At 37.1% G+C, this 25,385-nt stretch overlaps 1 protein-coding gene across 1 annotated transcript; it reads left to right on the top strand.

Annotated features, from left to right (window-relative positions):
- The first annotated feature begins 896 nt into the window (after positions 1–896).
- HSD17B3 (hydroxysteroid 17-beta dehydrogenase 3) lies at positions 897–21,822 on the top strand. Its single transcript, XM_070736893.1, has 11 exons — positions 897–912; positions 2,805–2,851; positions 6,941–7,016; positions 8,320–8,427; positions 9,247–9,314; positions 11,859–11,894; positions 15,386–15,420; positions 17,004–17,085; positions 18,131–18,196; positions 19,229–19,378; positions 21,277–21,822. Exons 1-11 carry the CDS (start codon positions 897–899, stop codon positions 21,370–21,372), a joined length of 780 nt encoding a protein of 259 aa, XP_070592994.1. The 3' UTR covers positions 21,373–21,822.
- Positions 21,823–25,385: the final 3,563 nt, after the last annotated feature.

The following is a 25,385-nucleotide window of genomic DNA, read 5'->3' as shown; positions in this document are numbered from 1 at the left end:
TACCATCCCTGTCCTAATATCCTATTGTCCTCTTTTATCGTTACTTTTAACCTGTGTTATGTCTATACAAAATACTGTTATCCTGCATATGTTTGACAAACAAACAAACAAACAAACAAATAAATAAATAAATAAAATAAAGATTGCTCTGTATATCCACTAAATAATGTTGGAAGGAATAACAGCAAATTCAATGATGACAAATTCCCGGTATGTCAAATCACACTTGGCCAGTAAAGAATTCTATTCTATTCTATTCTATTCTATTCTATTCTATTCTACTCTACTCTACTCTACTCTACTCTACTCTACTCTATTGTATTCTATTCTTCTGTAGGGTTAGTGAATTTATAAACAAGGAGATAACAGTGACGCTCAGTAAGAAATTGAGAGATCAGATCATCACCATCAGACGATGGTGTCATCAAGACAGCTTCCATATATTAGGAATGAGCTCATCTCAAGGAAGCCCAAACATTGTGTTATTTTTATAAAAATAGGAAAGTATCAACTTGGCTCTGGAACTCATGTTTTGGTTTGTTTTTCTGCTATACTGTTACATTTCAGGAGGAAGACATCATTTTGTTACTATTCTGAGTGCAATCTATGGAAAAAGATTCAAATGACTTCAGTTATGATTGGGTATATATTTATTTCTCTTCTACTGTAACAGCCCAGCTTTCCAAGTACTGTAGTTGCAGGTTGGACAAAAGCGAGGACAGTTTCAGCACTTGTCCAAGCTTTCCTTGTATCAGCTTCTCATGGATGAATTCCAGTTGCTGCTTGCTCTCCTTGGAGGCCTCTGTTGTTCCATTTTCCTGCTAAAGTGCATTTGGTTCTTGAAGTATTTTCTTCCTTACATATGGAATATTTTGCCTCCATCTTATTTTCGTTCAATGGGAGAATGGGCAGGTAAAGGCACCTTTGCTATTCTTATATGCCAATGTGGAGGTGAAAGATATTAGCTCAGTGCTAGAAAGTTGGTTTTCCATATGGTTTATCTCTAAAAGCCTGGAGAATTGGGGGGGGGGGGGGTTGTTTCATTGTTTTTTTTCTTTTGCAAATTTTTTCCCCTCCTTATTTTATTGTTCTAATGCATTGCTATGGAGTTCCTTTCATTTTCTTTCTTTCTTTTTTACTGCAGAGCATAGAAAATGATTTTCCTTTATTTGGAAAACATTTAAAATGGGCAAGTAATGGCTTGGAGGCCAACTGGCTATTTGTTTGCATTAATATACTGCTCAAAAAAAAAATAAAGGGAACATTCAAAGAACACATCCTAGATCTGAATGAATGAAATATTCTCATTGAATACTTTGTTCTGTTTAAAGTTGAATGTGTTGACAACACATGAAATTGATTGTCAATCAGTGTTGCTTCCTAAGTAGACAGTTTGATTTTACAGAAGTTTGATTTACTTGGAGTTATATTGTGTTGTTTAAGTGTTCCCTTTATTTTTTTTTTGAGAAGTATATTTTTAATAGTAACAGTTCTGATTTTCAATTGCTATTTTGTGAGTATGTGTGTATATCTTTTTATTCCAGTATGATTCTGTAGATGTTTTGTATATGTAAATAAATATTCTCTTGTCTGGGATGTAGTTCTTTAATGGTGGGATGCATCACAGAATAAGACTGGAATTTTAACCATTAATGATAAGTATCTTAGATCACCTGTAAACATGTAACTGCCATGAAATTCTTGATGGGATTCATATTCTTTGGTAGAGGGAGAAGGATTGGATGAGAAGACATAAAAGATTGAGAACTATGTTTTTTTCCTTTTTAATTTCTCATTTGAATCTGCAAGTATCTTCAGCAGGAAAAAACCCCCAAACAAACAGCTTATCTTATTAGAAGATGGTAGGTTTGTTTCACAACTATACTAGACTTATGAATGCTGAACTGCACCAGGTTTTGTTTTTCCTAATCTCTTACAATTTTTTACAATGGTATTTTGTATGAACTTTTGCTACAACATAATTACAAAGTAAACTCTTGGAGGGAAACAAATATAAGCAATAGAAGCACTGCAAAATCAATTTGTAGTCCCAAATGCTCTCTCCTAGGATTAAGCCTTATTGAAACCATAATGTTCGGATGTTCAGGAATTAAGAAAAATTAGAGCATTTGTAAAGATGTTATTTTCTATGTCTACATAAAATACCTTCGAATTCACTAATATTTATTTTCTAGTGAAAAGGGACATATTTTTAATTTTAGATCTATCGTGTTTGGATGTCTTATTCTCATACTTTCTAAAAACAATATTTTCTCAATTATGCACCAAATTTCTATAGTATTGTATAGCCTCTAGCTCTGATCTGTTATTATATCCAGGTGAAAAAATTTCAATGAATTTTACTGAGTCCATATCTTCCTAAAGCAGGGTCCAAGAAATTAAGTAATAATTTACTTTCTTCTGACTTTTGGTATTCAGGCTTTTGCTACTTTTAAGATAATGTCTGCATTTAATTTCAAACTCTCTTAAAGTACAACTTTTTGAATAATCTAACTTCATTTTTCCACTTTCCAGCAAGTATAGTCTTGGCTGCAATTTAAAGAGATTTTAGACAAGCAATTTGATTGATATGTATTATAAAACCAAATCACCAAATTCCCCATTTGCTGCTCTCCAAACTGTTTCAAAACTAATGTAGTAAAAACTCTGCTCTAATATAAATTAAGTCAAATGCATTTGCTAGGCCCTTACCTGTCTTACTTCTGAAGATGAAAGGGAAATATAAATATATTAAAATGTATAAAGGGAATAAGATATTTAAAGATTATATTCCTTTTTTTTAGTGGTCACTGGAGCAGGAGATGGAATTGGAAGAGCCTACTCCTTGGAGGTAGTAAACATGTATTTCATGATTAAATATTTTGGGCTCATATAGTTGGGAATACATTCTTACCTTTTTTTGTAAATAGCTTATCATTAATACTGTGCCAAAGTTCATCTTCCAAATTCTTGAAAAGTTTTTTTTCCTTGCCAAAGGGTTTTTCTTTTTAAACAAGGGGGTAGCTGAAATGGTATTTGAGGTTATATAGTATACCATTCCACCACTCTGGTAAATAACCATGTACGCACCTGAGTGGTGGAAAAAACTAAATTCTCTTTTTCTTTGGATTTAATTGACATCTGAGAACCAGGGAGGCTACAGTTCACTGGCAAGGTGATGGCAGAATGAAAGATTTGCCTTTCAACCACTCTGCTGAAGAACAACATAAGCTGACCCTGCCTCAACCATGAGAACTGATCTAAAATTCCATTTGAATTACATTCTTTTACAATAGAATATAATTTTTTATTGACCAAGTGTGACTGGACATACAAGGAATTTGTCTTGGTGCATATGCTCTCAGTGTACATAAAAGAAAATATACATTGTCAAGAATCATGATGTACAACATTTAATGATTGTCATATGGGTCAAATAAGCAATGAAGAAACAATCAATATTAATAAAAATCTTAGGATACAAACAATAAGTTACAGTCATACAGTCCTAAGTGGGAGGAAAAGGATGACAGGAATGATGAGAAAAAAAACTAGTAGAAATAGAAGTGCAGTCTTAGTAAAAAGTTTGACAGTGTTGAGGGAATTATTTGTTTAGTAGAGTGATGGCATTCGGGAAAAAACTGTTCTTGTGTCTAGTTGTCTTGGTGTGCAGTGCTCTGTAGTGATGTTTTGAGGGTGGGAGTTGAAACATTTGTGTCCAGGATGTGAGGGGTCAGTAAATATTTTCACCGCCCTTTTTTTGACTCATGCAGTATACAGGTCCTCAATGGAAGGCAGGTTGGCAGCAATTGTTTTTTCTGCAATTCTGATTATCCTCTGAAGTCTGTATCGGTCTTGTTGGGTTGCAGAACCAAACCAGATAGTTATAGAGGTGCAGATGACACACTAAGTAATTCCTCTGTAGAACTGTATCAGCAGCTCCTTGGGCAGTTTGAGCTTCCTGAGTTGGCGCAGACAGAACATTCTTTGTTGTGCTTTTTTGATGATGTTTTTGATGTTAGGTGACCATTTTAGGTCTTGAGATATGATAGAACCTAGAAATTTGAAGGTCTCTACTGTTGATACTGTGTTGGCTAGTATTGTGAGAGGTGGAAGGAAGGAAGGAAGGGTTTCTCCCAAAGTCTACCACCATTTCTACGGTTTTGAGTGTGTTCAGTTCTAGATTGTTCTGGTCACACCACAAGGTTAATTGTTCAACCTCCTGTCTGTATGTGGATTCATCATTGTCTCGAATGAGTCCGATCACTGTTGTATCATCTGCAAACTTCAGTAGTTTTACAGATGGATTGGTTGAGATGCAGTCATTGGTGTATAGAGAGAAGAGAAGTGGTGAAAGTACATGGACTTGGGGGGGGGGCTGTGCTAATTGTACATGTATCTGATGTGATTTTTCCTAGCTTCACCTGATGCTTCCTGACTGTTAGGAAGCTTGTGATCCACCGAAAAGTGTGTTCAGGTACCACTAGCTGATTTAGTTTGGTTAAGAGAATATCCAGTATGATGATGTTGAATGCTGAATTGAAATCTACAAAGAGGACCTTATCGTAGGTCATTGGAGATTCAAGATGTTGTAGGATGTAGTGTAGAGCCATATTAACAGCATCGTCTGTTGATCTATTTGCTCGGTGTGCAAATTGCAGGGAGTCTAACAGTGGATCTGTGATGGTTTTCAAGTGGAACATCACTAGCCTTTCAAAGGATTTCATAACTACAGATGTTAGAGCAACTGGTCTGTAATCATTCAGTTCCTTGATGGAGGGCTTCTTCGGTACTGGGATGATAGTAGAGCATTTGAAGCAGGAAGAAACATAGCACAACTCTAGTGATTTGTTGAAGATTTGGGTGAAGCTAGGGGCCAATTGGCAGCACAGACTTTTAAGCAAGAAGGAGTTATCTTGTCTGGGCTTGGTGCTTTTCCAGGCTGCGGTCTGTAAAATAGATCTTCCACTTCCTTTTCTGTGAACACTAGGGGTTGTAAACCCAATGGGATGGGTTCAGTTGTAGAAGATTTAGCTGTTGTTGGGGTGTCTGGGATGGAGGTTGTGCAGATGGGTAGTTGTGGTTTCTTTTCAAACCTGCAGTAGAACACATTCAAATCATCTGCCAGTTACTGATTTCCTTCAGCTTGGGAAGGTGGTTTGCTGTAACCAGTGATATTTTTGAGTTTTCCACATTTTTGCTGCTTCATTTGTTGAGAATTGATTCTTTAGCTTTTCAGAGTAGTTCTTTTTTATAAAGACTAATTTCTGGCAGTAAGGGATGAAAATATTGGTATCTCAGCAACTGTGTGATCTCCTTTGGGCACTTTTTGGAAGGTGACGGGCCACTCCCCGCCATGGTTACAAGGATCGGCCGGCCCGGTCATGGAAGAGAGATGCTCCTGGGGCTCACCCATCGCATGCCCAGAGATGGTGGGTGAGCCTCCCCATATACATGGGCATGGGGCAGGGAGCAAGAGAGGGTCAAGTTCAAGTTCAAGCCCAAGTTTAAGTTCAAGGGGACCATCCCTTGCACCGCAGGGGTTTTTTGCCCAAAGTTGTGCAGGAATGTTCTGATTGGCATTTTTGCCCTCTTTCGTTTTACCCCTGCAGGTCCTAATAGCAAATTAATAAATGTGACCCATATATCCCATTTTCTGTGTTCATACAATAGATAAGTCAAATAATTAGTAATAAGAACATTAAAAAAACAATAATAAACCGAAAAAGAATTAACCAATCGAATCCACAATTATATAGAACAGTTGCAGTCAGACATGATAAGATGTTACATTCATAGGCCCCCAGGCCTGGCTGCAAAACCAGATCTTCACAGCCTTTCAGTAGGGTGGGAGTAGTGCGGACACCGGGGGGCAGGTAAGTTGGTTCAATAATGTCAGGGCAGCCACAGAGAATGTTCTTCCTCGCAGGCCCATCAACTTGCATAGTTTAGTCATTGGGACCTGGAGGAGGCCAACTCTTTGTGATTTCATTGGTCTCTGGGAGGTATATGGCAGGAGACGATCTCGTAGATGGGCTGGTCCAAGCCATGTTTTGAACCTGGGTTCAAGCTCAGTATCTTTAATCACTGAGCCATCCTGTCACCTCTTGCATAAGAAGAGGTATACAAAAGATATTTTAAAAAATACTTTACTTTAATACACAGACAATCTAGTGTGTACAATAATTATCTGGGTTCGGAACAACTTGATACAAACAGACTGTGTTCTGCATGGTAAAGATTTCTATGGAAATTACTAAGCTTGGCTTCAAATACAGGAAATGAACTGAGCTCTCTGTCAATAAATTGATAGTATCATCAGATGCTTTCCATGACATCAGATTCCAGGGAGGTGAGATGAAAACCACCTGTTTGCACAGAATATTACTATTCCAAGGAAGTTGGGACCTATGTGTAATGGATCACACCAAATAAAACAGTGAAAGATCTAACACTAGGTTTTATGGCACCATATTTTAAACCAGGAAAGAAAATAGATTTAAAGAATTTAAAAGATTAAAAAACAAAGTATTTTGAGTAGTCACCCTATAGATTTAGATTTATTAGATTTATTGGATTTATATGCCGCCCCTCTCCGAAAACTTGGATATTCTAGTTTACAGAGAAGAAAATTTTGAGATCATTTTTATAACAGTCATACAATTAATCAATTAATCAATATTTGTATAACTCTTACAAAAATGACCTCAAAATATTTTTGACTTATAGATACCACATTGATTTTCTCCAGGAAATAATGTAAAGAAAATGTATTAAATTTTACACAGTAAATATATGAAGACAGACCCACAACCACCATATTCAATTCTTGTCAATGGTGGGACTGGGTTTACAGCATTTAAGTATTTTTTTTTTCACACAGGAGAGGCTCCATTAATTCAGCATAAAATTCTAAATATTGCTAAACTTTGTTTTTCAGCTTGCCAAGCATGGGTTAAATGTGGTACTCATAAGTCGGTCACTCAAAAACTTGGAGAAGGTAGCCTTGGAAATTGGTAAGTTTCTAAAAAGAAAGAACGTCTCTCAAGATGTCTCATGTTCACATTGTAGCCTCACAGCAGAATTCTTTGTTAAAATGAAACAAAAATGATACAAAACATTGAGAAAACCTTCAAGTCTAATCAGACTGAATGTTAATTTAGAGGAAGGGAATAGAGAGAAAAAAAATACTGGTTTAATATTGCATGCAGAAAGCTTTAATTTCTACAATAATGCCTGGGTAGGGATGCCAGATTTAATTCTGTTACATTCAAATAAAGTGCAATTTTCAATTTTTGTTTTAGTTTTTAAATGAACCATCATGGCTTCCTGTACAAGCTATCTTCACATTCAATCCGCAGTTGGGACTAGCATTTCATTAAGTGAATCACTGTGGGTTAAGTGCAACAACATTTGACCACGATTTGCAATAGGCTTCCCTACTGACTTTGCTTGATGGAAGCATTTTCTTGATGGAAGCAAATGGCGATCCCATGACTGTGAGATAATGTGACTATCATAAATGTGTACCAATTGCCAGAATCCAGTGACTGCATGGATGTTGTGCCAGCTGCAACTTCGAGGCCAGGTCATAAATCATCTTTTTCAGCACCATTGTAATTTCAGTTTTTGAATAAATGATCAGAAATGTATTATGTATATGTATTATGTTTCAAGTCATTGCAATCAATAGATCAAAATAATGCATTATATTGTTCTAAAACTATTTTTATTGGAGCTAACTTGTCATCGATTAAAGAAACCTTGCAACAGCAGTGAATCTTGTCCTGTGATTCACTCTATCTTCCTCAAGAAAATGCTACTAAATCTGATAGCAAAACACCATAAACTGCTAGAAGACCAAAAAAAAATAAAAATGATATACAGTACTGTATTCATGGCATAATATATAATCACTTTGTATTTTGCTTACTAAGGATTTGACCAAAATGTATTCATACTAAAGCTTGTATGCTAATTCATTTGTTAATCTTTAAGGTAACCAAAATTTGTGTAGTTTTTGCTAAAATAAATTTTTAGTAAAAGTTACAATAAATTTTGGAAGCTGCTTGTTATTCATTGTGTAACTTTTAGCACTGGGTACGAATTAATTGAAAATTAATATTAAGTCGTATAGTAACTGTTTTCCAGTAGTTCTGCCATTCTCACACGCAGCAAACTGGCTCAAAATTTATTTAAATGCATGTAATATTCCAGGTAAGGTCCCTGCTTTGGTTTGTTCATTGATTTAATCTATTTAAGCTTAGTTATAGGGGGGAAATAAATTAATATAAACCCCCCTCCTTCTCCACCATGCAGAACAAACAACAAAGAGAACTGTGAAAATCATACAAGCTGACTTCACAGAAAATGACATATATGGAAACATTGAAGAAAACCTTCAAGGGTTAGAAATTGGAATTTTGGGTAAGTTAACCAAGAATAGAAAACTGAAGTCACTAAAAATTAAACTGGTTCAAAGAGTTGTTCCTTTTTATGAATTACTTAAATGTAATCTTTATTTTTTGAACAAAAACTCTGGTAAAGTTTTTTTAAAGACACCCATCAATAAAAGCAACCAATGACAAGTGGGGAAAAATGATTTTTAACCACTTTGGTTGGGGACACTAATAAAAACAATTTTTATCAGTTGCCCTTTTTACCTTTTCCCTATACACGAGAGTATTACCTGTCCAGAGTCAGAAGTCTCTCATTTTCTGACCCTGACAGACCAAAATCCCACAAGAATTGCACCTTGCTGAGTCACAGCCACCTTCTTCCTATCCAAAGCCTTACAATCTCCAATTTATTGTATTGTATGGAAAGTATATATCCAATTTATAGGAAACCATTGGCAGTGGTCATTCATCAACATGGGATTTGACATCAGTAAGCTGATGTGTGGAAGATATCCAATTATATATTTACACCCTATGTTAAGCAAGTGATGCTCATCAGATACTATTATGTATATTCTCTGTCTTCAGAAAAAACCCCCATCTTCAGTCAGGGTTGAGAACCTCTTATAGGGAGCTGGTTATTTCATCAAAAATACCAAAGGCATAAATGGTTTAGTCTCTTTTTTACATCTTTCAACAGAGAAAAATGGAGCTTTCCCTTTAAAAATGTCAATACAAATTAGGAGCCACCCTGGAGACCAAAAGAGTGGGACTTCAGGCTGCTTGTGATCCAAAGGCCCTGCTGTACTTCATGATTCTAATTTGCTTTTTCTTTCTTTTTTATTAGTTAACAATGTTGGAATGCTACCTAATCGCATTCCGTGTCATTTTCTTAATATCCCAGACAAAGATGAGGTAAGGATTCTTTTATAATAGTATAAGTAATAAGGATTCTTCTATAATAGTTATTATTATTATTATTATTATTATTATTATTATTATTATTATTATTATTATTTATTAGATTTGTATGCCGCCCCTCTCTGAAGACTCGGGGTGGCTCACAACAGTAATACAAAAACAATATAACAGTGAGACAAATCTAATATTAAAATAAAACATATCTAAAACCCCAACAATTTAAAACCATACAACACATACATACCAAACATAAAATATAAAAGCCTGGGGGAGGATGTCTCAGTTTCCCCATGCCTGGCAATAAAGGTGGGTCTTGAGTAATTTGCGAAAGACAAGGAGGGTGGGGGCCGTTCTAATCTCTGGAGGGAGTTGATTCCAGAGGGCCGGGCCCGCCATGGAGAAGGCTCTTCCCCTGGGGCCCGCCAAACGGCATTGTTTGGTCGACGGGACCCGGAGAAGGCCAACTCTGTGGGACCTTATTGGCCGCTGGGATTTGTGCGGTAGAAGGCGGTTCCGGATGTATTCTGATCCAATTCCATGTAGGGCTTTAAAGGTCATTACCAACACTTTGAATTGTGACCAGAAACCGATCGGCAGCCAGTGCAGGCCATGGAGTGTTGCAGAAACGTGGGTGAATCTAGGGAGCCCCACGATGGCTCTCGCGGCCGCGTTCTGCACGATCTGAAGTTTCCGAACACTTTTCAAGGTAGCCCCATATAGAAAGCATTGCAGTAATCGAACCTCGAGGTGATGAGGGCATGAGTGACTGTGAGCAATGACTCCCAGTCCAGGTAGGGCCGCAACTGGTGCACCAGGCGGACCTGGGCAAACGCCCTCCTCGCCACAGCCGAAAGATAATGTTCCAATGTCAGCTGTGGATCGAGGAGGACACCCAAGTTGTGAACCCTCTCTGAGGGGGTCAATAGTTCCCCCCCCCCCCAGGGTAATGGACGGACAGATGGAATTGTACTTGGGATGCAAGACCCACAGCCACTCCGTCTTGTCTGGGTTGAGTTTGAGTTTGTTGACACCCATCCAGGCCCCAACAGCCTCCAGGCACCGGCACATCACTTCCACTGCTTCGTTGACTGGACATGGGGTGGAGATGTATAACTAGGTATCATCGGCGTAATAAGATCGCATATTGTTTTTTTCTCACAAAATGTACCATTATCCACACTACATAGAATAGACCAGAGAATCAACTCCACATAATTTGTGTTGACTCAATTGAGTAGAGCCTAAACACAGAGTATTGTAAGCTCAACTAAGCTTTCCTAACCCTCTTTCTTATACTCCAGCATTCAAGATTAAGCCTCTTCCCAAATATTATACTGTTTATCAGGGCTTAAAGAATGTTTCAGGTAATAGCTGTTGTACATTTCTACTGTGATAATCTCCCCATATTCTCTAGAATGGGGTCCCCAATTTTGGCAGTTTTAAGACTTGTGGACTTCAACCCCCAGAATTCCTCAGCCATCTTTGCTAGCTGAGGAACCCTGGGAGTTGAAGTCCACAAGTCTTAAAGTTGCCAAGGTTGGAGACCCCTGCTCTAGAATATGGGACTAGGTTTTGTTGAAATAAATAGGTAACTAATAATCAACTTTTCTAACTTTGACCATTGATTCACATCTGAATAATTTTTTTTATTAAGTTTTGTGTCAGGAAGCATTCAACCTGGCATGGAGGAGAGTTCAAACACAGAGTAAGCCTGGATCCACTATACCAGTGTTTCCCAATCTTGGCAACTTGAAGATATCTGGACTTCAACTCCCAGAATTCCCCAGCCAGCATTTGCTGGCTTGGGAATTCTGGGAGTTGAAGTCCAAATATCTTCAAGTTGCTAAGCTTGGGAAACACTGCACTATACAAATGCCAAAGGGCTAGAACTGACTCCCACTAATTTCCTCAGAGCCTTATCTATTCAATAATAATAATAATAATAATAATAATAATAATAATAATAATAATAATTATTATTATTATTATTATTATTATTATTATTATTATTATTATTGTTATTATTATTATTTATTAGATTTGTATGCCGCCCCTCTCCGAAGACTCATTCCCAAGAGAAGGCTTCTAGTCTGGGGAGATTCCTCTATTATAGGCAGAATTCTGCATGTGTGTGTCTGGTTGTTCTTGTTTAACATTTTGAGTAGAATCAAACATGCATTTCTGGACACAATCTGATGTTTGAGGAAGTGTAATGGAACATCACAAAAAATGTTGTTTTGGATTGTAAGCAGTCAAGATGTTTATTTCTGCAGCAAAATACCAATTTTATAGAAAGGAAAAATGTCAGGTTGGGGAAGATTTACTTGTTCTCTATACAAGCCATCTTGTTAAATAATGTTTGGCTTATCCTGTATAAGCAAATTAATCCTCATGAAATAGGAAGGCTCATGCAATCCTGGTGGGAACAGATTTCTAAACATCTCATTATAGAAACTGAGGTCAACTTGAATTTTCTGAGTATGTTGTTTTCTTCAAATCAGCACAACTGCCATGTAATCCATTTATTATTTTCAACAGGACCTCATTAATTGCAACATCATGTCTGTCACTAAGGTATGTATTACAGACCTGACCAGCTCTTTATGTTTGTTTGCCAAAAAGTAAGGCATGACATTTGAAAGAAACACACATTGACAATGCCTGGCCTTCCACAAGTTGCTGGGTTGCAACTCTTTGTCATCCCATAGACTAAGGGTGGTACTTACTTTCTTACTTACTTACTTACTTACTTACTTACTTACTTACTTACTTACTTACTTACTTACTTATTCATTTGTCCAATACACAGATACATAGGAAGAAAAATAGACATGTGATAATATAAAAGAGGGTGAAAGTGAACTTAGAGGAGAGGATATATGGAAGGAAGAGAATATATAAGATAGGTGAAAGAAAGGAAAGACAATTGGACAGGGGACGAAAGGCACACCAGTGCACTTATGTACGCCCCTTACTGGCCTCTTAGGAACCTGGAGAGGTCAATCGTGGAGAGTCTAAGGGAGAAGTATTGAGGGTTAGGGGTTGACACAATTGAGTCCAGTAATGAGTTCCACGCTTCGATAACTCAGTTGTTGAAATCATATTTTTTACAGTCAAGTTTGGTGCGGTTCGTATTAAGTTTGAATCTGTTGCGTGCTCTTGTGTTATTGCGGTTGAAGCTGAAGTAGTCATTGACTGGTAGGAAATTGCAGCATATGATCTTGTGGGCAATACTCAAATTGTGTTTTAGGTGCCGTAGTTCTAAACTTTCTAGGCCCAGGATTGTTAGTCTATTTTCGTAGGGTATTCTGTTTTGAGTGGAGGAGTGAAGGGCTCTTCTGGTGAAGTATCTTTGGATATTTTCAAGGGTGTTGATGTCTGTATGGGTTCCAGACAGATGAGCAATAGTCTAGGATGGGTCTGGCAAAGGTTTTGTAGGCTCTTGTGAGTAGAGTGAGATTGCCTGAGTGAAAGCTGCGTAGGATCAGGTTAACAACTCTACTTGCTTCTGTTGTATCATTTGCATCCAGGAATTTCCCGTTCTTCCATTTTGCTTTTATGCTGGCTTCCTTCCTCCTTGGATGTTGAAACATGACATCAGAATGGGTAACCACCTAGGCTGTCTAAAACTGAATATGGCTAGTGCATGATAGCAAAACAAAATTTCTAAAGTCATTTTTACTTTCCCATCACATCATACAATCAAATTAATTTTAGTGGTAAATATGTGAAAACAGGTATATTAGTATCCCTGCTTATCATATGCAATGTAGGAAAGTACTGTGATACCTTGTCTTACAAACTTAATTGGTTCCAGGATGAGGTTCTTAAGGTGAAAAGTTTGTAAGACAAAACAATGTTTCCCATAGGAATCAATGGAAAAGCGATTAATAAGTGCAAGCCCAAAATTCACCCCTTTTGCCAGCCGAAATGCCCGTTTTTGCGCTGCTGGGATTTCCCTGAGGCTCCCCTCCATGGGAAACCCCACCTCCGGACTTCCGTGTTTTTGTTATGCTGCAGGGGAATCCCAGCAGAGGATTCCCATAGCATAAAAACGGGCGCTTCGCTGGCAACAGAAGTCTGGAAGTGGGGGTTCCCAGCGAGGGGAGCCTCAGTGAAATCTCAGCATCACAAAAACACAGAGGTCAGGAGGTGGGGTTTCGAGGATTTCGGTGTTTTTGCGATGCTGTGATTTTACTGATGCTCCCCTCGGTGGGAAACCCCACCTCCGGACTTCCGTTGCCTGCGAAGCACTCGTTTTTACGATGCTGGGATTCTCCTGCTGGGATTTCCCTGCAGCATCACAAAAACACGGAAGTCCAGAGGTGGGGTTTCCCATGGAGGGGAGCCTCAGGGGAATCCCAGCAGCGTAAAAACGGGTGCTTCGCTGGCAACAGAAGTCTGGAGGTGGGGCATCCCAGCAGCGGCGGTGGGTTTGTAAGGCGAAAATAGTTTGTAAGAAGAGGCAAAAAAATCTTAAACCCCAGGTTTGTATCTCGAAAAGTTTGTATGATGAGGCGTTTATAAGACAAGGTATCACTGTATATAGCCTTTCAGTGGCACAATTTCTCGAAATGTTCTTTTTAAAATAAAATGGGTACTAGTTTAGGACACCGACAGGCTTAAAACCTGTACCTCACCTCCAAACACCATACAAAATGATTGGATTGTTTTTAAGCATGTCTCCTTCAATATAAAAACCATTTGTCCCTATCAGCTAATCATCTGAGGTTTGTGTAAACATGAAGGTCATTTTCCAGTTTTCTTACTCAGTGGGCACTAATAAGACTGTTCCCGTGCATCTGTCATAAATCCTTTCTTTGTATACAACAGCTTTACTTCAGCAAAATGATCACTGGCTGAGTTTTCCTTCCTTCTAAAAATATTATAATGCAGCATTTAGTTCCTGACTCTTGTCCTGGCAAAACAAGGGGGTTTTTTTCTTAACAATTTGGGACAGCTGTATAACTTGAACTGATATAGGTTCAATGCACTTTTAGCTAATAATATGATACTAAAGCCTTTGCTATCACATTTCCTTCTGAGCTATCAGGAAAGGCTACTTAAGTTTTGTGTTTACAGCTTATCTCAAACATCTTTACGTGATATCAAATGTTTTTTTTCCTAAACAGAATCTGACAACTGCTGCTTTGATATTTGTTCAAACACTTTTGTTGGTTCAAACCAACAAAAAGAAACCAATAAAAGATGCAAAATATTTTGGTTGTTGTATGCATTTCTAAATAGGCCCTTTGATTTTAGATTTGAAAATTTGTCAAAAATAGCATTCAGTGCAGCCTCAGCAGAGATAAGCAACTGGACTGTCCCACCTTGGCAAGTCTGTTTTTTCCACTTAATTAGTTTTTCTTTCTATCAAGAAGAATATAGAGGGGAGAGGGGCGGCATACAAATCTAATAAATAATAATAATAATAATAATAATAATAATAATAATAATAATAATAATAATAATATAGAAGAAAATCTGAATGTTATATGCAGACAATAGCTGCATAACAAAAGCCTTACATGGAAGCATCATGGAAAACTCTTGACTATCATTTCTCATTAGTTTACTTTAACAAGATGTAAGAGGTTTTTCTTGCTACTTGAATCCATATTTTTTAGGATAGAAAGCACATCTGAAATGATGTGGGTACAGGTAGTCCTCAACTTACAACCAGCTGTTTAATGACTGGTCAAGTTACCATGAATTTCAAAAAGGCTACTTATGACCTTTCCTCGAAGTTATGACTGTTGTGCACAGTCTACTCATGTAGTTGCATTTTGGGCATTTGACAATCAACTTGTATTTACATCCTTCATGGGACCTTCTGACTCAACAATTCTATGAATGTTTTCAGGCAGAGAAGTACTTTATTTCAAAACAAAAGGGGGGAAATTTCTCTCTCTCTCTCTCTCTCTCTCACACACACACACACACAAAATCAATATCTAATTTTAGACATCAGTATATACTATATACTGTTAAGGGCATTGTGGTGGCTATATTGCCAATGTTTGCTGAAATGTGTCAAACAAATTATGAGGTCTACTTTTTTTTAGATGACGCGAATCATTTTGAAACAAATGGTGGCAAGGTAATGCAATTTTTCACATTGTAATTTATTTATTTATTGCTTTCTTCAGGAAAGCTTTTTGATTTTAAAGAACTGTGGGATGATTTGAGTTGGTATGAATCACACCATTTTCCAGAGTACTGCATAGTCAAAAACTAGATATTAGGCCCATGATGGTGAACCTATGCATGCGTGCCAGAAGTGGGACATGGAGCCATAGCTGTTGGCATGCAAGTCATTGCCCTAGCTCCACTCTAGCGTGCACAGATTAATTTTGGGTCACGTGGAAGCTCTGGTTGGATATTTTTCACCTATAGAGGGCCTCTGGGAGGAGGGGAAGAGGATGTTCACTCTCCCCCGGCTTCAAGAATGCCACTGGATCCTGGGAAGGGTGAAAAATGTGTCTACTAGGCCCACCAGAAATTGGGAAATGGCCCATTTCCGGCCTCTGGAGGACCTCTGGGGGGCAGAGGGGCAGGTGTTTTCACCCTCTCAAAGCTCCAGCGGAGGCCCAACGGAAGTCAGGAAATGGGATGGGGAAGGAAGGGAGTTGTTGTGTATGCAAAACTCCTCCATTTGCATGTCGGCCACGGATTGGCTAAGATGCAGCTGGCAACATGCAAGCGGCAAAAGTCAAGCGGCTTTCAAGTCGTGCCTCCAAAGGAAAAAAAGTTTTAAAAGGACTGCAAGCCGCACCGCCTTTGCTTTTTGTAGGGATTCCGTTCCAAATTGCCTAATCTACACTTGAAGTCCATTCCAGCTAATTTTAATAAAGTGAATTAAGGCTACAACGTGGTCCTCTCTTATTTTGGAATAAAACACTGGCGACGAGAGTACACATGCAAGGGGGTGGGGCAGCATGGGTGTTGTGCATGCATAAGTAGGGGTGGGGGGGCACCTGGGAGTTATTGAATTATCAGTGTGGGCACATTTTGGCACTTGAGGGGGGGAAAAGGTTCTCCATCACTGTATTAGGCCATATCACAAGGTCAACCTATGCACCCATCCAGTATCATAGAAAGGATGTACCATGGCAATTTGCTTCTGACCATAAATTGAGCAACAGCAACTGCTAATGAACTACAAACTCACCAGGCATTTGAATCCATTAGTTAACGTTATTTTAGCAGTTTGCAGGTTGTCTTTAAAAGTTATACATTACGGCAGGTTTTTTTAATTGTGGATTTCTCCGAACATCAAAGGAAAGGCAGGGATCTTGCAGTCTTTGTTTTATATGAGTGCAAATACATGTTAGCTCAATGAAATGCCACAAATCTTTAATACTCTAAGAAAATTGAGCTTGGGTAAGTACTGAGTAAACATGTTACACTTCTCAAAAAAATAAAGGAAACACTTAAACAACACAATATAACTCCAAGAAAATCAAACTTCTGTGAAATCAAATTGCCCACTTAGGAAGCAACACTTATTGACAATCAATTTCACATGCTGTTGTGCACATTCAACGTTGTACAGAACAAAGTATTCAATGAGAATATTTCATTCACTGAGGATATGTTATTTGAGTGTTCCCTTTATTTTTTTGAGCAGTATACTTTTGTGCATGTAAGATACCTAAAAGTTATTTTCTTTTTACATTTCAGGAAAAAAGGTCTAATTCTTAATCTTTCATCAGCCCTTGGCACCTTTCCTTGTCCTTTATATACAATCTATTCTGCAACTAAGGTATGACTTGGATTTTTTTGGGGGGTATTTCAGATTTTATCTATTGTTATCGGTTTTATGGGGCTACAAAAATATGTTGTCATAGTAGCATTGGGCTTCCCTAAAGGGAGATCTGAATAGCTGTGTGATGTTCCTGATGTTCTTTTCTAAAAGCTAAAATCAGACATACCTCCATTAGAAGATTGTGATGAACTCTGTAAAGATTATTCAGAGTCCTGCTCTTAGAGAAACTGGAAAACCAAAGAGAAAGTGGGGGGCTTTTTTCTCCCATGAACTAATGAAATAGAAACACAGGACAACGTCCCATCAGCCTATGTACACATTTATTTAGATTTATTGGATTTATATGCCGCCCCTCTCCGCAAACTCGGGGCGGCATATAAATCCAATAAATCTAAATAAATGTGTACATAGGCTGATGGGACGTTATTCTGCCAGCACAAATTAAGCAAGACCAAAAATAAGGCAGAAACTTTATCCAAAGTGTATTTTTCTTTTAATGCCAAGTTACTTAAAAAGAAAAGTTAGCAGAAAGTGAATATGATTTGCCAAAAACAGGAGGGGGAGAATTGGGTAAACTGTGTCAGTTTTATTTTGAGCCATTTCATCTTTCTTCCTCAAGCTTGTTTATCTGTCCCAATTCTTAAATTATTATTCTCTTTTCAAATATTTATTTGGAATACCTGAACATGTTACTTATAAAAATAACTCCCAGCTCACTAGAGGGAGAGAATATATGCAGCTATCTTTTGATTGGGATTCCTGGATATTCCTATTTTCCAAATTAGCATACTATATATTTTGCAAATGTCTCAAAGGGTCTTTTATACCTGAATTAATTTAACTGAATGAGAGTGCAATAGGAAAGAACTATTCAGTAATGACACTAGGTAATGATAGGAAGGAAAAAAATGGAAATAATTTGAAAAAGAGGTTTGAATGAAATCAGGTTTTAGATCTACCAAACAATTTGACAAACATGTACAATCAATGTCATAGTCTTTAAAACTCTGTAAACTCTTGATTTCTCTGTAATTCTACCTAGGCTTTTGTATATACATTTTCCAAAGCACTTCAAGTGGAATATAAGTCAAAAGGAATTGTGATACAGGTAATACCTTTCTTTTTTTCATTTTGCAACAAGCAACAAATCAACTGAATATATTGCACGTTGGGGAATTTGTAAAGTTTTATCATATTTTCTTTCCTCCGGCTTATAAAAATCCCTTTGTCTTCTTTGTATATGTATGTATGTTTATGCAGATAGGTAGATAGATAGATAGATAGATAGATAGATAGATAGATAGATAGATAGGTAGATAGGTAGATAGATAGGTAGGTAGGTAGGTAGGTAGGTAGGTAGATAGGTAGATAGGTAGATAGATAGATAGATAGATAGATAGATAGATAGATAGATAGGTAGGTAGGTAGGTAGGTAGGTAGGTAGATAGATAGATAGATAGGTAGATAGGTAGATAGGTAGATAGGTAGGTAGGTAGGTAGATAGATAGATAGATAAATTGATAGGTAGGTAGGTAGGTAGGTAGGTAGGTAGGTGGGTGGGTAGGTAGATAGATAGGTAGGTAGGTAGGTAGGTAGGTAGATAGATAGAGATAGAGAGATAGAGAGATAGAGAGATAGATGTAGATGGTGTAGATAGAAATAGATATTGATTAGATAGAGATAGAGATACATATCTATACCTAGATATCTATATCTATATCTAGCTATCTATATCTAGCTACATGTGATACATATATAGATATAGATATAGATAACATAGATATAGATAAAATATAGATGTAGCTGTAGCTGTAGATATAGATATAGATAATATAGATAATATAGATATTGATATAGATACTATAAATATAGATAAAATATATAGATATAGATATAGATTAGATATAGATGATAGATGATAGATGATAGATGATAGATGATAGATGATAGATGATAGATGATAGATGATAGATGATAGATGATTGATAGATGATAGATATAGATATAGATATAGATCAGTGGTGGATTCTAAATGATTTTGCTTCTGGGCATGTGGGCAGAGCCTCTCATTGCAAGCGTTACCAGTTCTAAGAACCTATCTGAACCAGAAACATGACTGTTATCTTTCTCCTTATCTCAGGCAGTGACTCCCTTTGCTGTTTCTACTCCAATGATCATGCATAAGCAACCCAATCTGATCACCAAAACGGCAGAAGAATTTGCACAAGAGTCACTGAGATATGTTACATTTGGTGATGAAACATTTGGATGTTTAGCCCATGAAATCTTGGTAATCCAGTTATGAATTTGAGTTAGGTTGCAAAAATAGAGTTCTCTCCTCTAACACAAAGTTTATCAACCGTGTCATCTTGAAGATGTGTGGACTTCAAGACTGCCTAGGGAAATCTTGGAGTTGAAGTCTACAGCTCACTGTGGCCTTCAACTCTTCAAGATGACAAGGTTGTGCCGGAAATGCATGTTTTGCCCTGTTGCTCCCAGGTTAAACTTGAGACTTTGCACTTGTGCAGAGGGTTATTTTCTCGTAAATTTGGCTCTGGTGGATGAATTTCAACTTAGAGGACCAGTTCAGGGATGCATCCAGCTGGCCATTGCTACCAGTTCGACAAGCGGAGGGGAAATTCCTGCTACAGGTTCTATAGAACCAGTCTGAACTGGCAGGAACCCACCTTTGGCTGAGAGCCATGTATGGTACAAAGACTTGGGGATGTACATTGAGAATACTTTAACTAATGGATTTAGATCTTTTTGGTGCTTCACCAAATCCATATTAATTATGGATTTGTACCTGAATATTTATAACACTATAATGATGAGGAATCTCTAGCTTACATTATATGAATATGATTATGATTATGATTATGATTATGATTATGATTATGATTATGATTATGATTATGATTATGATTATGATTATGATTATGATTATGATTATGATTATGATTATGATTATGATTATGATTATGATTATGATTATGATTATGATTATGATTATGATTATGATTATTTATATTTGCATGCCGCCCCTCTCCCTGGACTCGGAGCTGCTCACAACAACAATACACAGAACAAATCCAATGATTAAAAACAGTTTAAAACCTTTAATATAAAAACAATCATACATCCCAGACAAACCATGCATAAAACGGAACGGCCCAGGGGAATGAATTTCCCCATGCCTGATGGCAGGGGTGGGTTTTAAGGAGTTTGCGAAAGACAAGGAGGGTGGGGGCAGTCCTGATCTCTGGGGTGAGTTGATTCCAGAGGGTCGGGGCTGCCACAGAGAAGGCTCTTCCCCTGGGTCCTGCCAGACGACATTGCTTCATCGACGGGACCCAGAGAAGGCCAACTCTGTGGGACCTAATCAGTCACTGGGATTCGTGCAGCAGAAGTTGGTGGCATGAAGGGCTTTATAGGTCATAACCAACACTTTGAATTGTGACCGGAAACTGACCGGCAACCAATGCAGACTGTGGAGTGTTGGTGTAACCTGGGCATATCTGGGAAAGCCCATGATTGCTCTCGCAGCTGCATTCTGCACAATCTGAAGTTTCCAAACACTCTTCAGTGCATTGCATGCAGAAAATCCCAGGTTCTTTCTAACCAGACTAGTCTTGACATTTTTGATTATAGAAAGATCTTGGATATCAGTGATAGACAAAACTGTTTCTTGATACCTTCCTTACACTATAAACTTTAATGACCATAAACTCCAACCAACATAATTTTAGATGTGCTCCTTGGATGTTATGGCAAAGGGAATAAAACATATTTGGATGGCAATAGCACAATGTTACTTGAATGTCTATTGTACTTAGAATATACAAGAGGGACCAGAAAGACAACTGTTAGAAGCTTGCTGAGAGGTGAGCTGAAGCACAAATGTGCAGCAAAAATACAAGCTTTCTAATGTATTGTTAAAGATATTTTCATTTCCAGGCAAAGGTGTTAAATATACTACAGCAACATGGCTTCATTTGGATGCCATTCATGACAATGTCTGTGATGGGAGATTTGAAAGTCTGCCTCTGACCCCCAAATGCCTTTAGCTTAGTCTTGCTATGGTGCACTAAATGTTGTGTTGTTCTAATTTATAAAAGTGTGAGATCATGTGTGGAATTATTTAATCTTAATTTAATTCTCTCTCTCCTTCTCCTTGTTTTGATAAAGGCACGATTTGTACAGTGTATTCCTTTTTGGTTGCTCCAGAGCAACAAAGTACAAGAAACTGTAATATGTCTTATGACCGAGCATTGCAAAAGATAACATCTTATCCACCTCAGTGAGCCTGCTTGAGGATCTGGTATGAATTATAGCAGCAGTCAACTTGATTAATTGCAAGATTTTGAAACATGCATGAAAACAGCCCTTCAGTATCTTTTTTTTTTAAATCATGTATTCATTTCTGCTTTGTTTACCCATCGTATTGCTTCCATTATTTGCTGATGCATATTTTTAAGCACTGTTATTTCCAATCATAATTTATATTGTTGATTTTATATTCACAATGGCTTTAATGGGAAATAATTGTATAGAATTATTTTAGGAAAAAGTTCAGTATGTTAGGTAGGAACAAGAGCAAATGGAGATATGAATATTTAGTATGAATTCCATCTGTAAATCAAAGCTGACTATCATATAATTTTAGTCAATTATTTGACTTAGTATGTGAATAAAGTGATTTAACCTAAAGGATGATACTTTTCTTTTTAAATGATAGATGGGAATCACTTTAGAAGAAATAAAAGTGTTTTTAAATATAATTCATTCTCTCTCTTTCTATTTTTTGATCCACTTGCATTTTCTATAGCTTAATAAATGCTAATTATAAGCCACATTTTCTCTTTTGCTTCTTATTTGTCTTATTTTTCTTCTGAAATCCAAACAGCCAGTTCACAGAGTGATAATTGGAATATCTATGTACTAGTAATATCATCTCTGTTGAAAAAGAATTAACATTAGATATTTATTTTTATCAATTTCCATTTTTTGAGTTGATCCATTTTTGAACACATACAGTTGTTTTCAGCTGTATCTTGGTTGAAATGTCTGTATTCAATCAATCTAAAGCTGAAAACAGCTGCTTCATTCAGAATGAACTAACCCAAAAATAGACCTTGATAAAAAAAATATATTCACCCAACAAATATGGTTATAATTCACTAGGTTGATTGGATTGGAAAACTTGTTAAGAAACTGGGAATGTTCAAGGTCTCTCTTATTTCTTTCTTACACTGCCAACACACACAGAAATCACTTATCACATTTTTTCATTAATTGGTCTGTTATTGCAATCCTGACAAGTGAAGATGTAAGGGAATGTTTACACAAGCACAGTGTGTTAGGCACAGTGAAGGTCAAGGCAGCTACTGGCCACTCCATTCTTCTCTTTCTTCTCCTCTGAGTAAACATCAAGGAAAACAGTATCTTTCAGTAAATGGTCAATACTTATTTGGGGTCACAAAATCAGTACTCTGTATGGGGTTCTTTAATAAAAGCTATGCTCAGGCAACTACATTCTTTCTTGCCAAGATGTTTACAAGATTTCTACATACATGATAAAACCAGATCATGAAAATAAATAAGTGGGAAAGTCAATGCTGATTGAGACTACACTAGGGAACAACATTAATTCTCGTCTATGAGTTTCAGTGTAAATAAAACTCTGCTTGCTTTTCAGTAATGGAAAAAAGATAGCCACTAGTAAAGTTTTTAATTTTAATTAAACTCTAGTTAATACTGTGATGCTAAAGAATTCCACAATCAATGGACAATAAACCATTGTGCCCTAGTCCAGTGATGGCAAACATGTGTGCAAATAATGTGTGCAAACCCATTAGGAAAGAAATAAAAGTTCAGAATTTGGGTGGGAGGAGGAGGAGGAGGAAGAAGAAGAGGAGGAGGACAGTCACTGCTGAAGGAAGAAGGTGAGGTGAGGGGAATTTAAAAAATCCAAAACTTCTAAGGCTTAAAAAAAATAGAAGGACTCTGAGGTGGCACCCAGAGAAAGGAAAATGCTCCGTTCACTCTGGGCTGCCAAAGCCTCCTTAAGGACCACCGAAAGGCTCCTCTGGCAGCCCAGAAAAGCCCAAGAGGGCCGGGATTAAAGGGGGAATGGCAGGAAACTGGCCAGGCCTTCATGCCACTCTCAAATTTCCTGGAAAATTCTTCTGGGCTCAGGTTCTTAAGAAGAAAATGGTTCTTAAGAAGAGGCAAAAAAATCTTGAACACCCGGTTCTTATCTGGAAAAGTTATTAAGTAGAGGCATTCTTAGGTAGAGGTGACAGCCATCCACAAGTGGGATAAAAAGAACAAAGAATTTAAAAAGTTAATGAAGAAGATGAAAACTCCAGAATGTTTCACATTCCTGTTTGTCTTCAAATGATTGGCTGGGGCTGGAGGAAAGGAGACATGATTTCATATTTTTTTCATTAATAATATTTTATTTTTTTAAAAGAAAAAAGAAGTGTCCAACCTTAACATCTTTAAGAGTTATGGACTTCAGCTCCCAGAATTCTTATAGTTGCCAAGATTGTATACATTTAATCTCACCATGTTCACCATTACACATGTCAAGAGGATTTTTCAAGTCATTTAGGGATATAGTATCAGTACAAATAGATTTCTTTGACAAGTATTTGCAGATATCCATTTGTCTGAAGAAGAATATTTTTATGATACCTTACTTTGCCATCTTTCTGTAAGTTAAGTTTTTAGGAATATTTCTCCAAAGAAAAATAGTTCTGTTAAAAATATTTTTTTCTCTTTAAAAATCATGTTGAAAATTTAAAAATGGGCTTCTCTTTCATTGAAAATATGATTATTAACTACAATGGTTCTATGTGCAGAGGATGACTAGAATGAATATTCACTTCTGAAATCAGATGATCCTATGCAGTTAAAGTTATTTCTTCAAATAAAACTTTCTTGTGGGCCATCAATAAAAGAATTCCATTTTAGGTTGGCTAATGTCAATTTCCCTCTTGTCAGGCTCACATTTAAAACTGGAGTAATATAAAATCATAAACCAGGAGAATATGATCAAACATCTCTTTCATGTTTAGTGTGGATTTGAATGGAGATGAAAATAAGAATAGAGTAGAGTAGAATAGAATAGAATAGAATTCTTTATTGGCCAAGTATGATTGGACAGACAAGGAATTTGACATTACACATTAGAGAACACAACAACCACAGCTAAAAACCACAGAATTACACAAATGCATACACATATTTTCTAAAATGTGATAAATATTCTAAGCTAAAATGCTCCTCAGCTTAATGAAAGAATTAAGTCACTTGAAAATTCATTCATATGCCAGAGAATAGAACAATGCCACATTCTTAGTTGTACAGATAACCTTGCAAATACACAGTACTCTATGTAACTCAAGTGATTGGTTTTCTGCCATTAATGAACATTGTTATTTTCTTTTACCCAAATTTCAGAGAAACGATTCAAGTTACCTTTATTAGAGTTTTAGAGAATTTGAGTTTTTAAATGGGAGAATGTGCTGTTTCATCTCTCTGTCTTACTACATGAACAAGTAATCTTGCTTGGCAGAAAGCTACATAGCACCATCCTACGATTTTACCTCAATAGTCGGTAATAACTGATTTTCTGAATGAGTTTCTTGGTAAAGAAAAAACACCATGCACATCTGTCTGTTTGCCTACTTCTCTGTTTCTACTTACTGTATCTGCCTGCCTATTTACTCATATACCTGTTTATGTTGATTGAAAGACCTTGCCTGACTCAGTGAACCTTTATGGCTGGAGAAGACTCCTAGTCCTAAACTTTTAAGTGTTGTGGATAATGTGAATTACCAGTTTATTTGCTGAGCCAGGAACATGGGAAAAATGCAGAGAACCTAGTCAGTACTCTTGATATTTTCCAGAAATGATTATTATATACAGTGGTACCTTGAATTACGAACTTAATTCATTCCATGACCAAGTTCTTAAGTAGAAAGGTTTGTAAGAAGAAGCAATTTTTCCCATAGTAATCAATGTAAAAGCAAACAATGTATGCAAATAGGGAAACCACAGGGAGGGTGGAGGCCCTGTTTCCTCCCAGGAGATTCCTAGATAGGCCCCACAGAGGCTTCTCCCTGCCTTTTCCTGTTACAGTTTCGGAGGCTCAGGTTTGTAAGTGGAAAATGGTTCTTGAGAAGAGACAAAAAAATCTTGAACACCCTGTTCTTATCTAGAAAAGTTCGTAAGTAGAGGCATTCTTAGATAGAGGTACCACTGTACTTATAAAAAACAGCAAATTAATG

This window comes from Erythrolamprus reginae, chromosome 2, assembly GCF_031021105.1.
Source record: "Erythrolamprus reginae isolate rEryReg1 chromosome 2, rEryReg1.hap1, whole genome shotgun sequence".
NCBI lineage: Eukaryota > Metazoa > Chordata > Lepidosauria > Squamata > Dipsadidae > Erythrolamprus > Erythrolamprus reginae.
The sequence above is the reverse complement of the archived record's forward strand: the minus strand, read 5'-3'. Positions and strand labels throughout refer to the sequence as shown.

Bases quoted from the DNA above. Each gene is read 5' to 3' on its own strand.
- HSD17B3 (XM_070736893.1), top strand. The intron at 8,428-9,246 runs GTAAGTTAACCA...CTTTTTTATTAG, and splicing joins GTTAGAAATTGGAATTTTGG to TTAACAATGTTGGAATGCTA. The intron at 15,421-17,003 runs GTAATGCAATTT...TTTACATTTCAG, and splicing joins TTGAAACAAATGGTGGCAAG to GAAAAAAGGTCTAATTCTTA.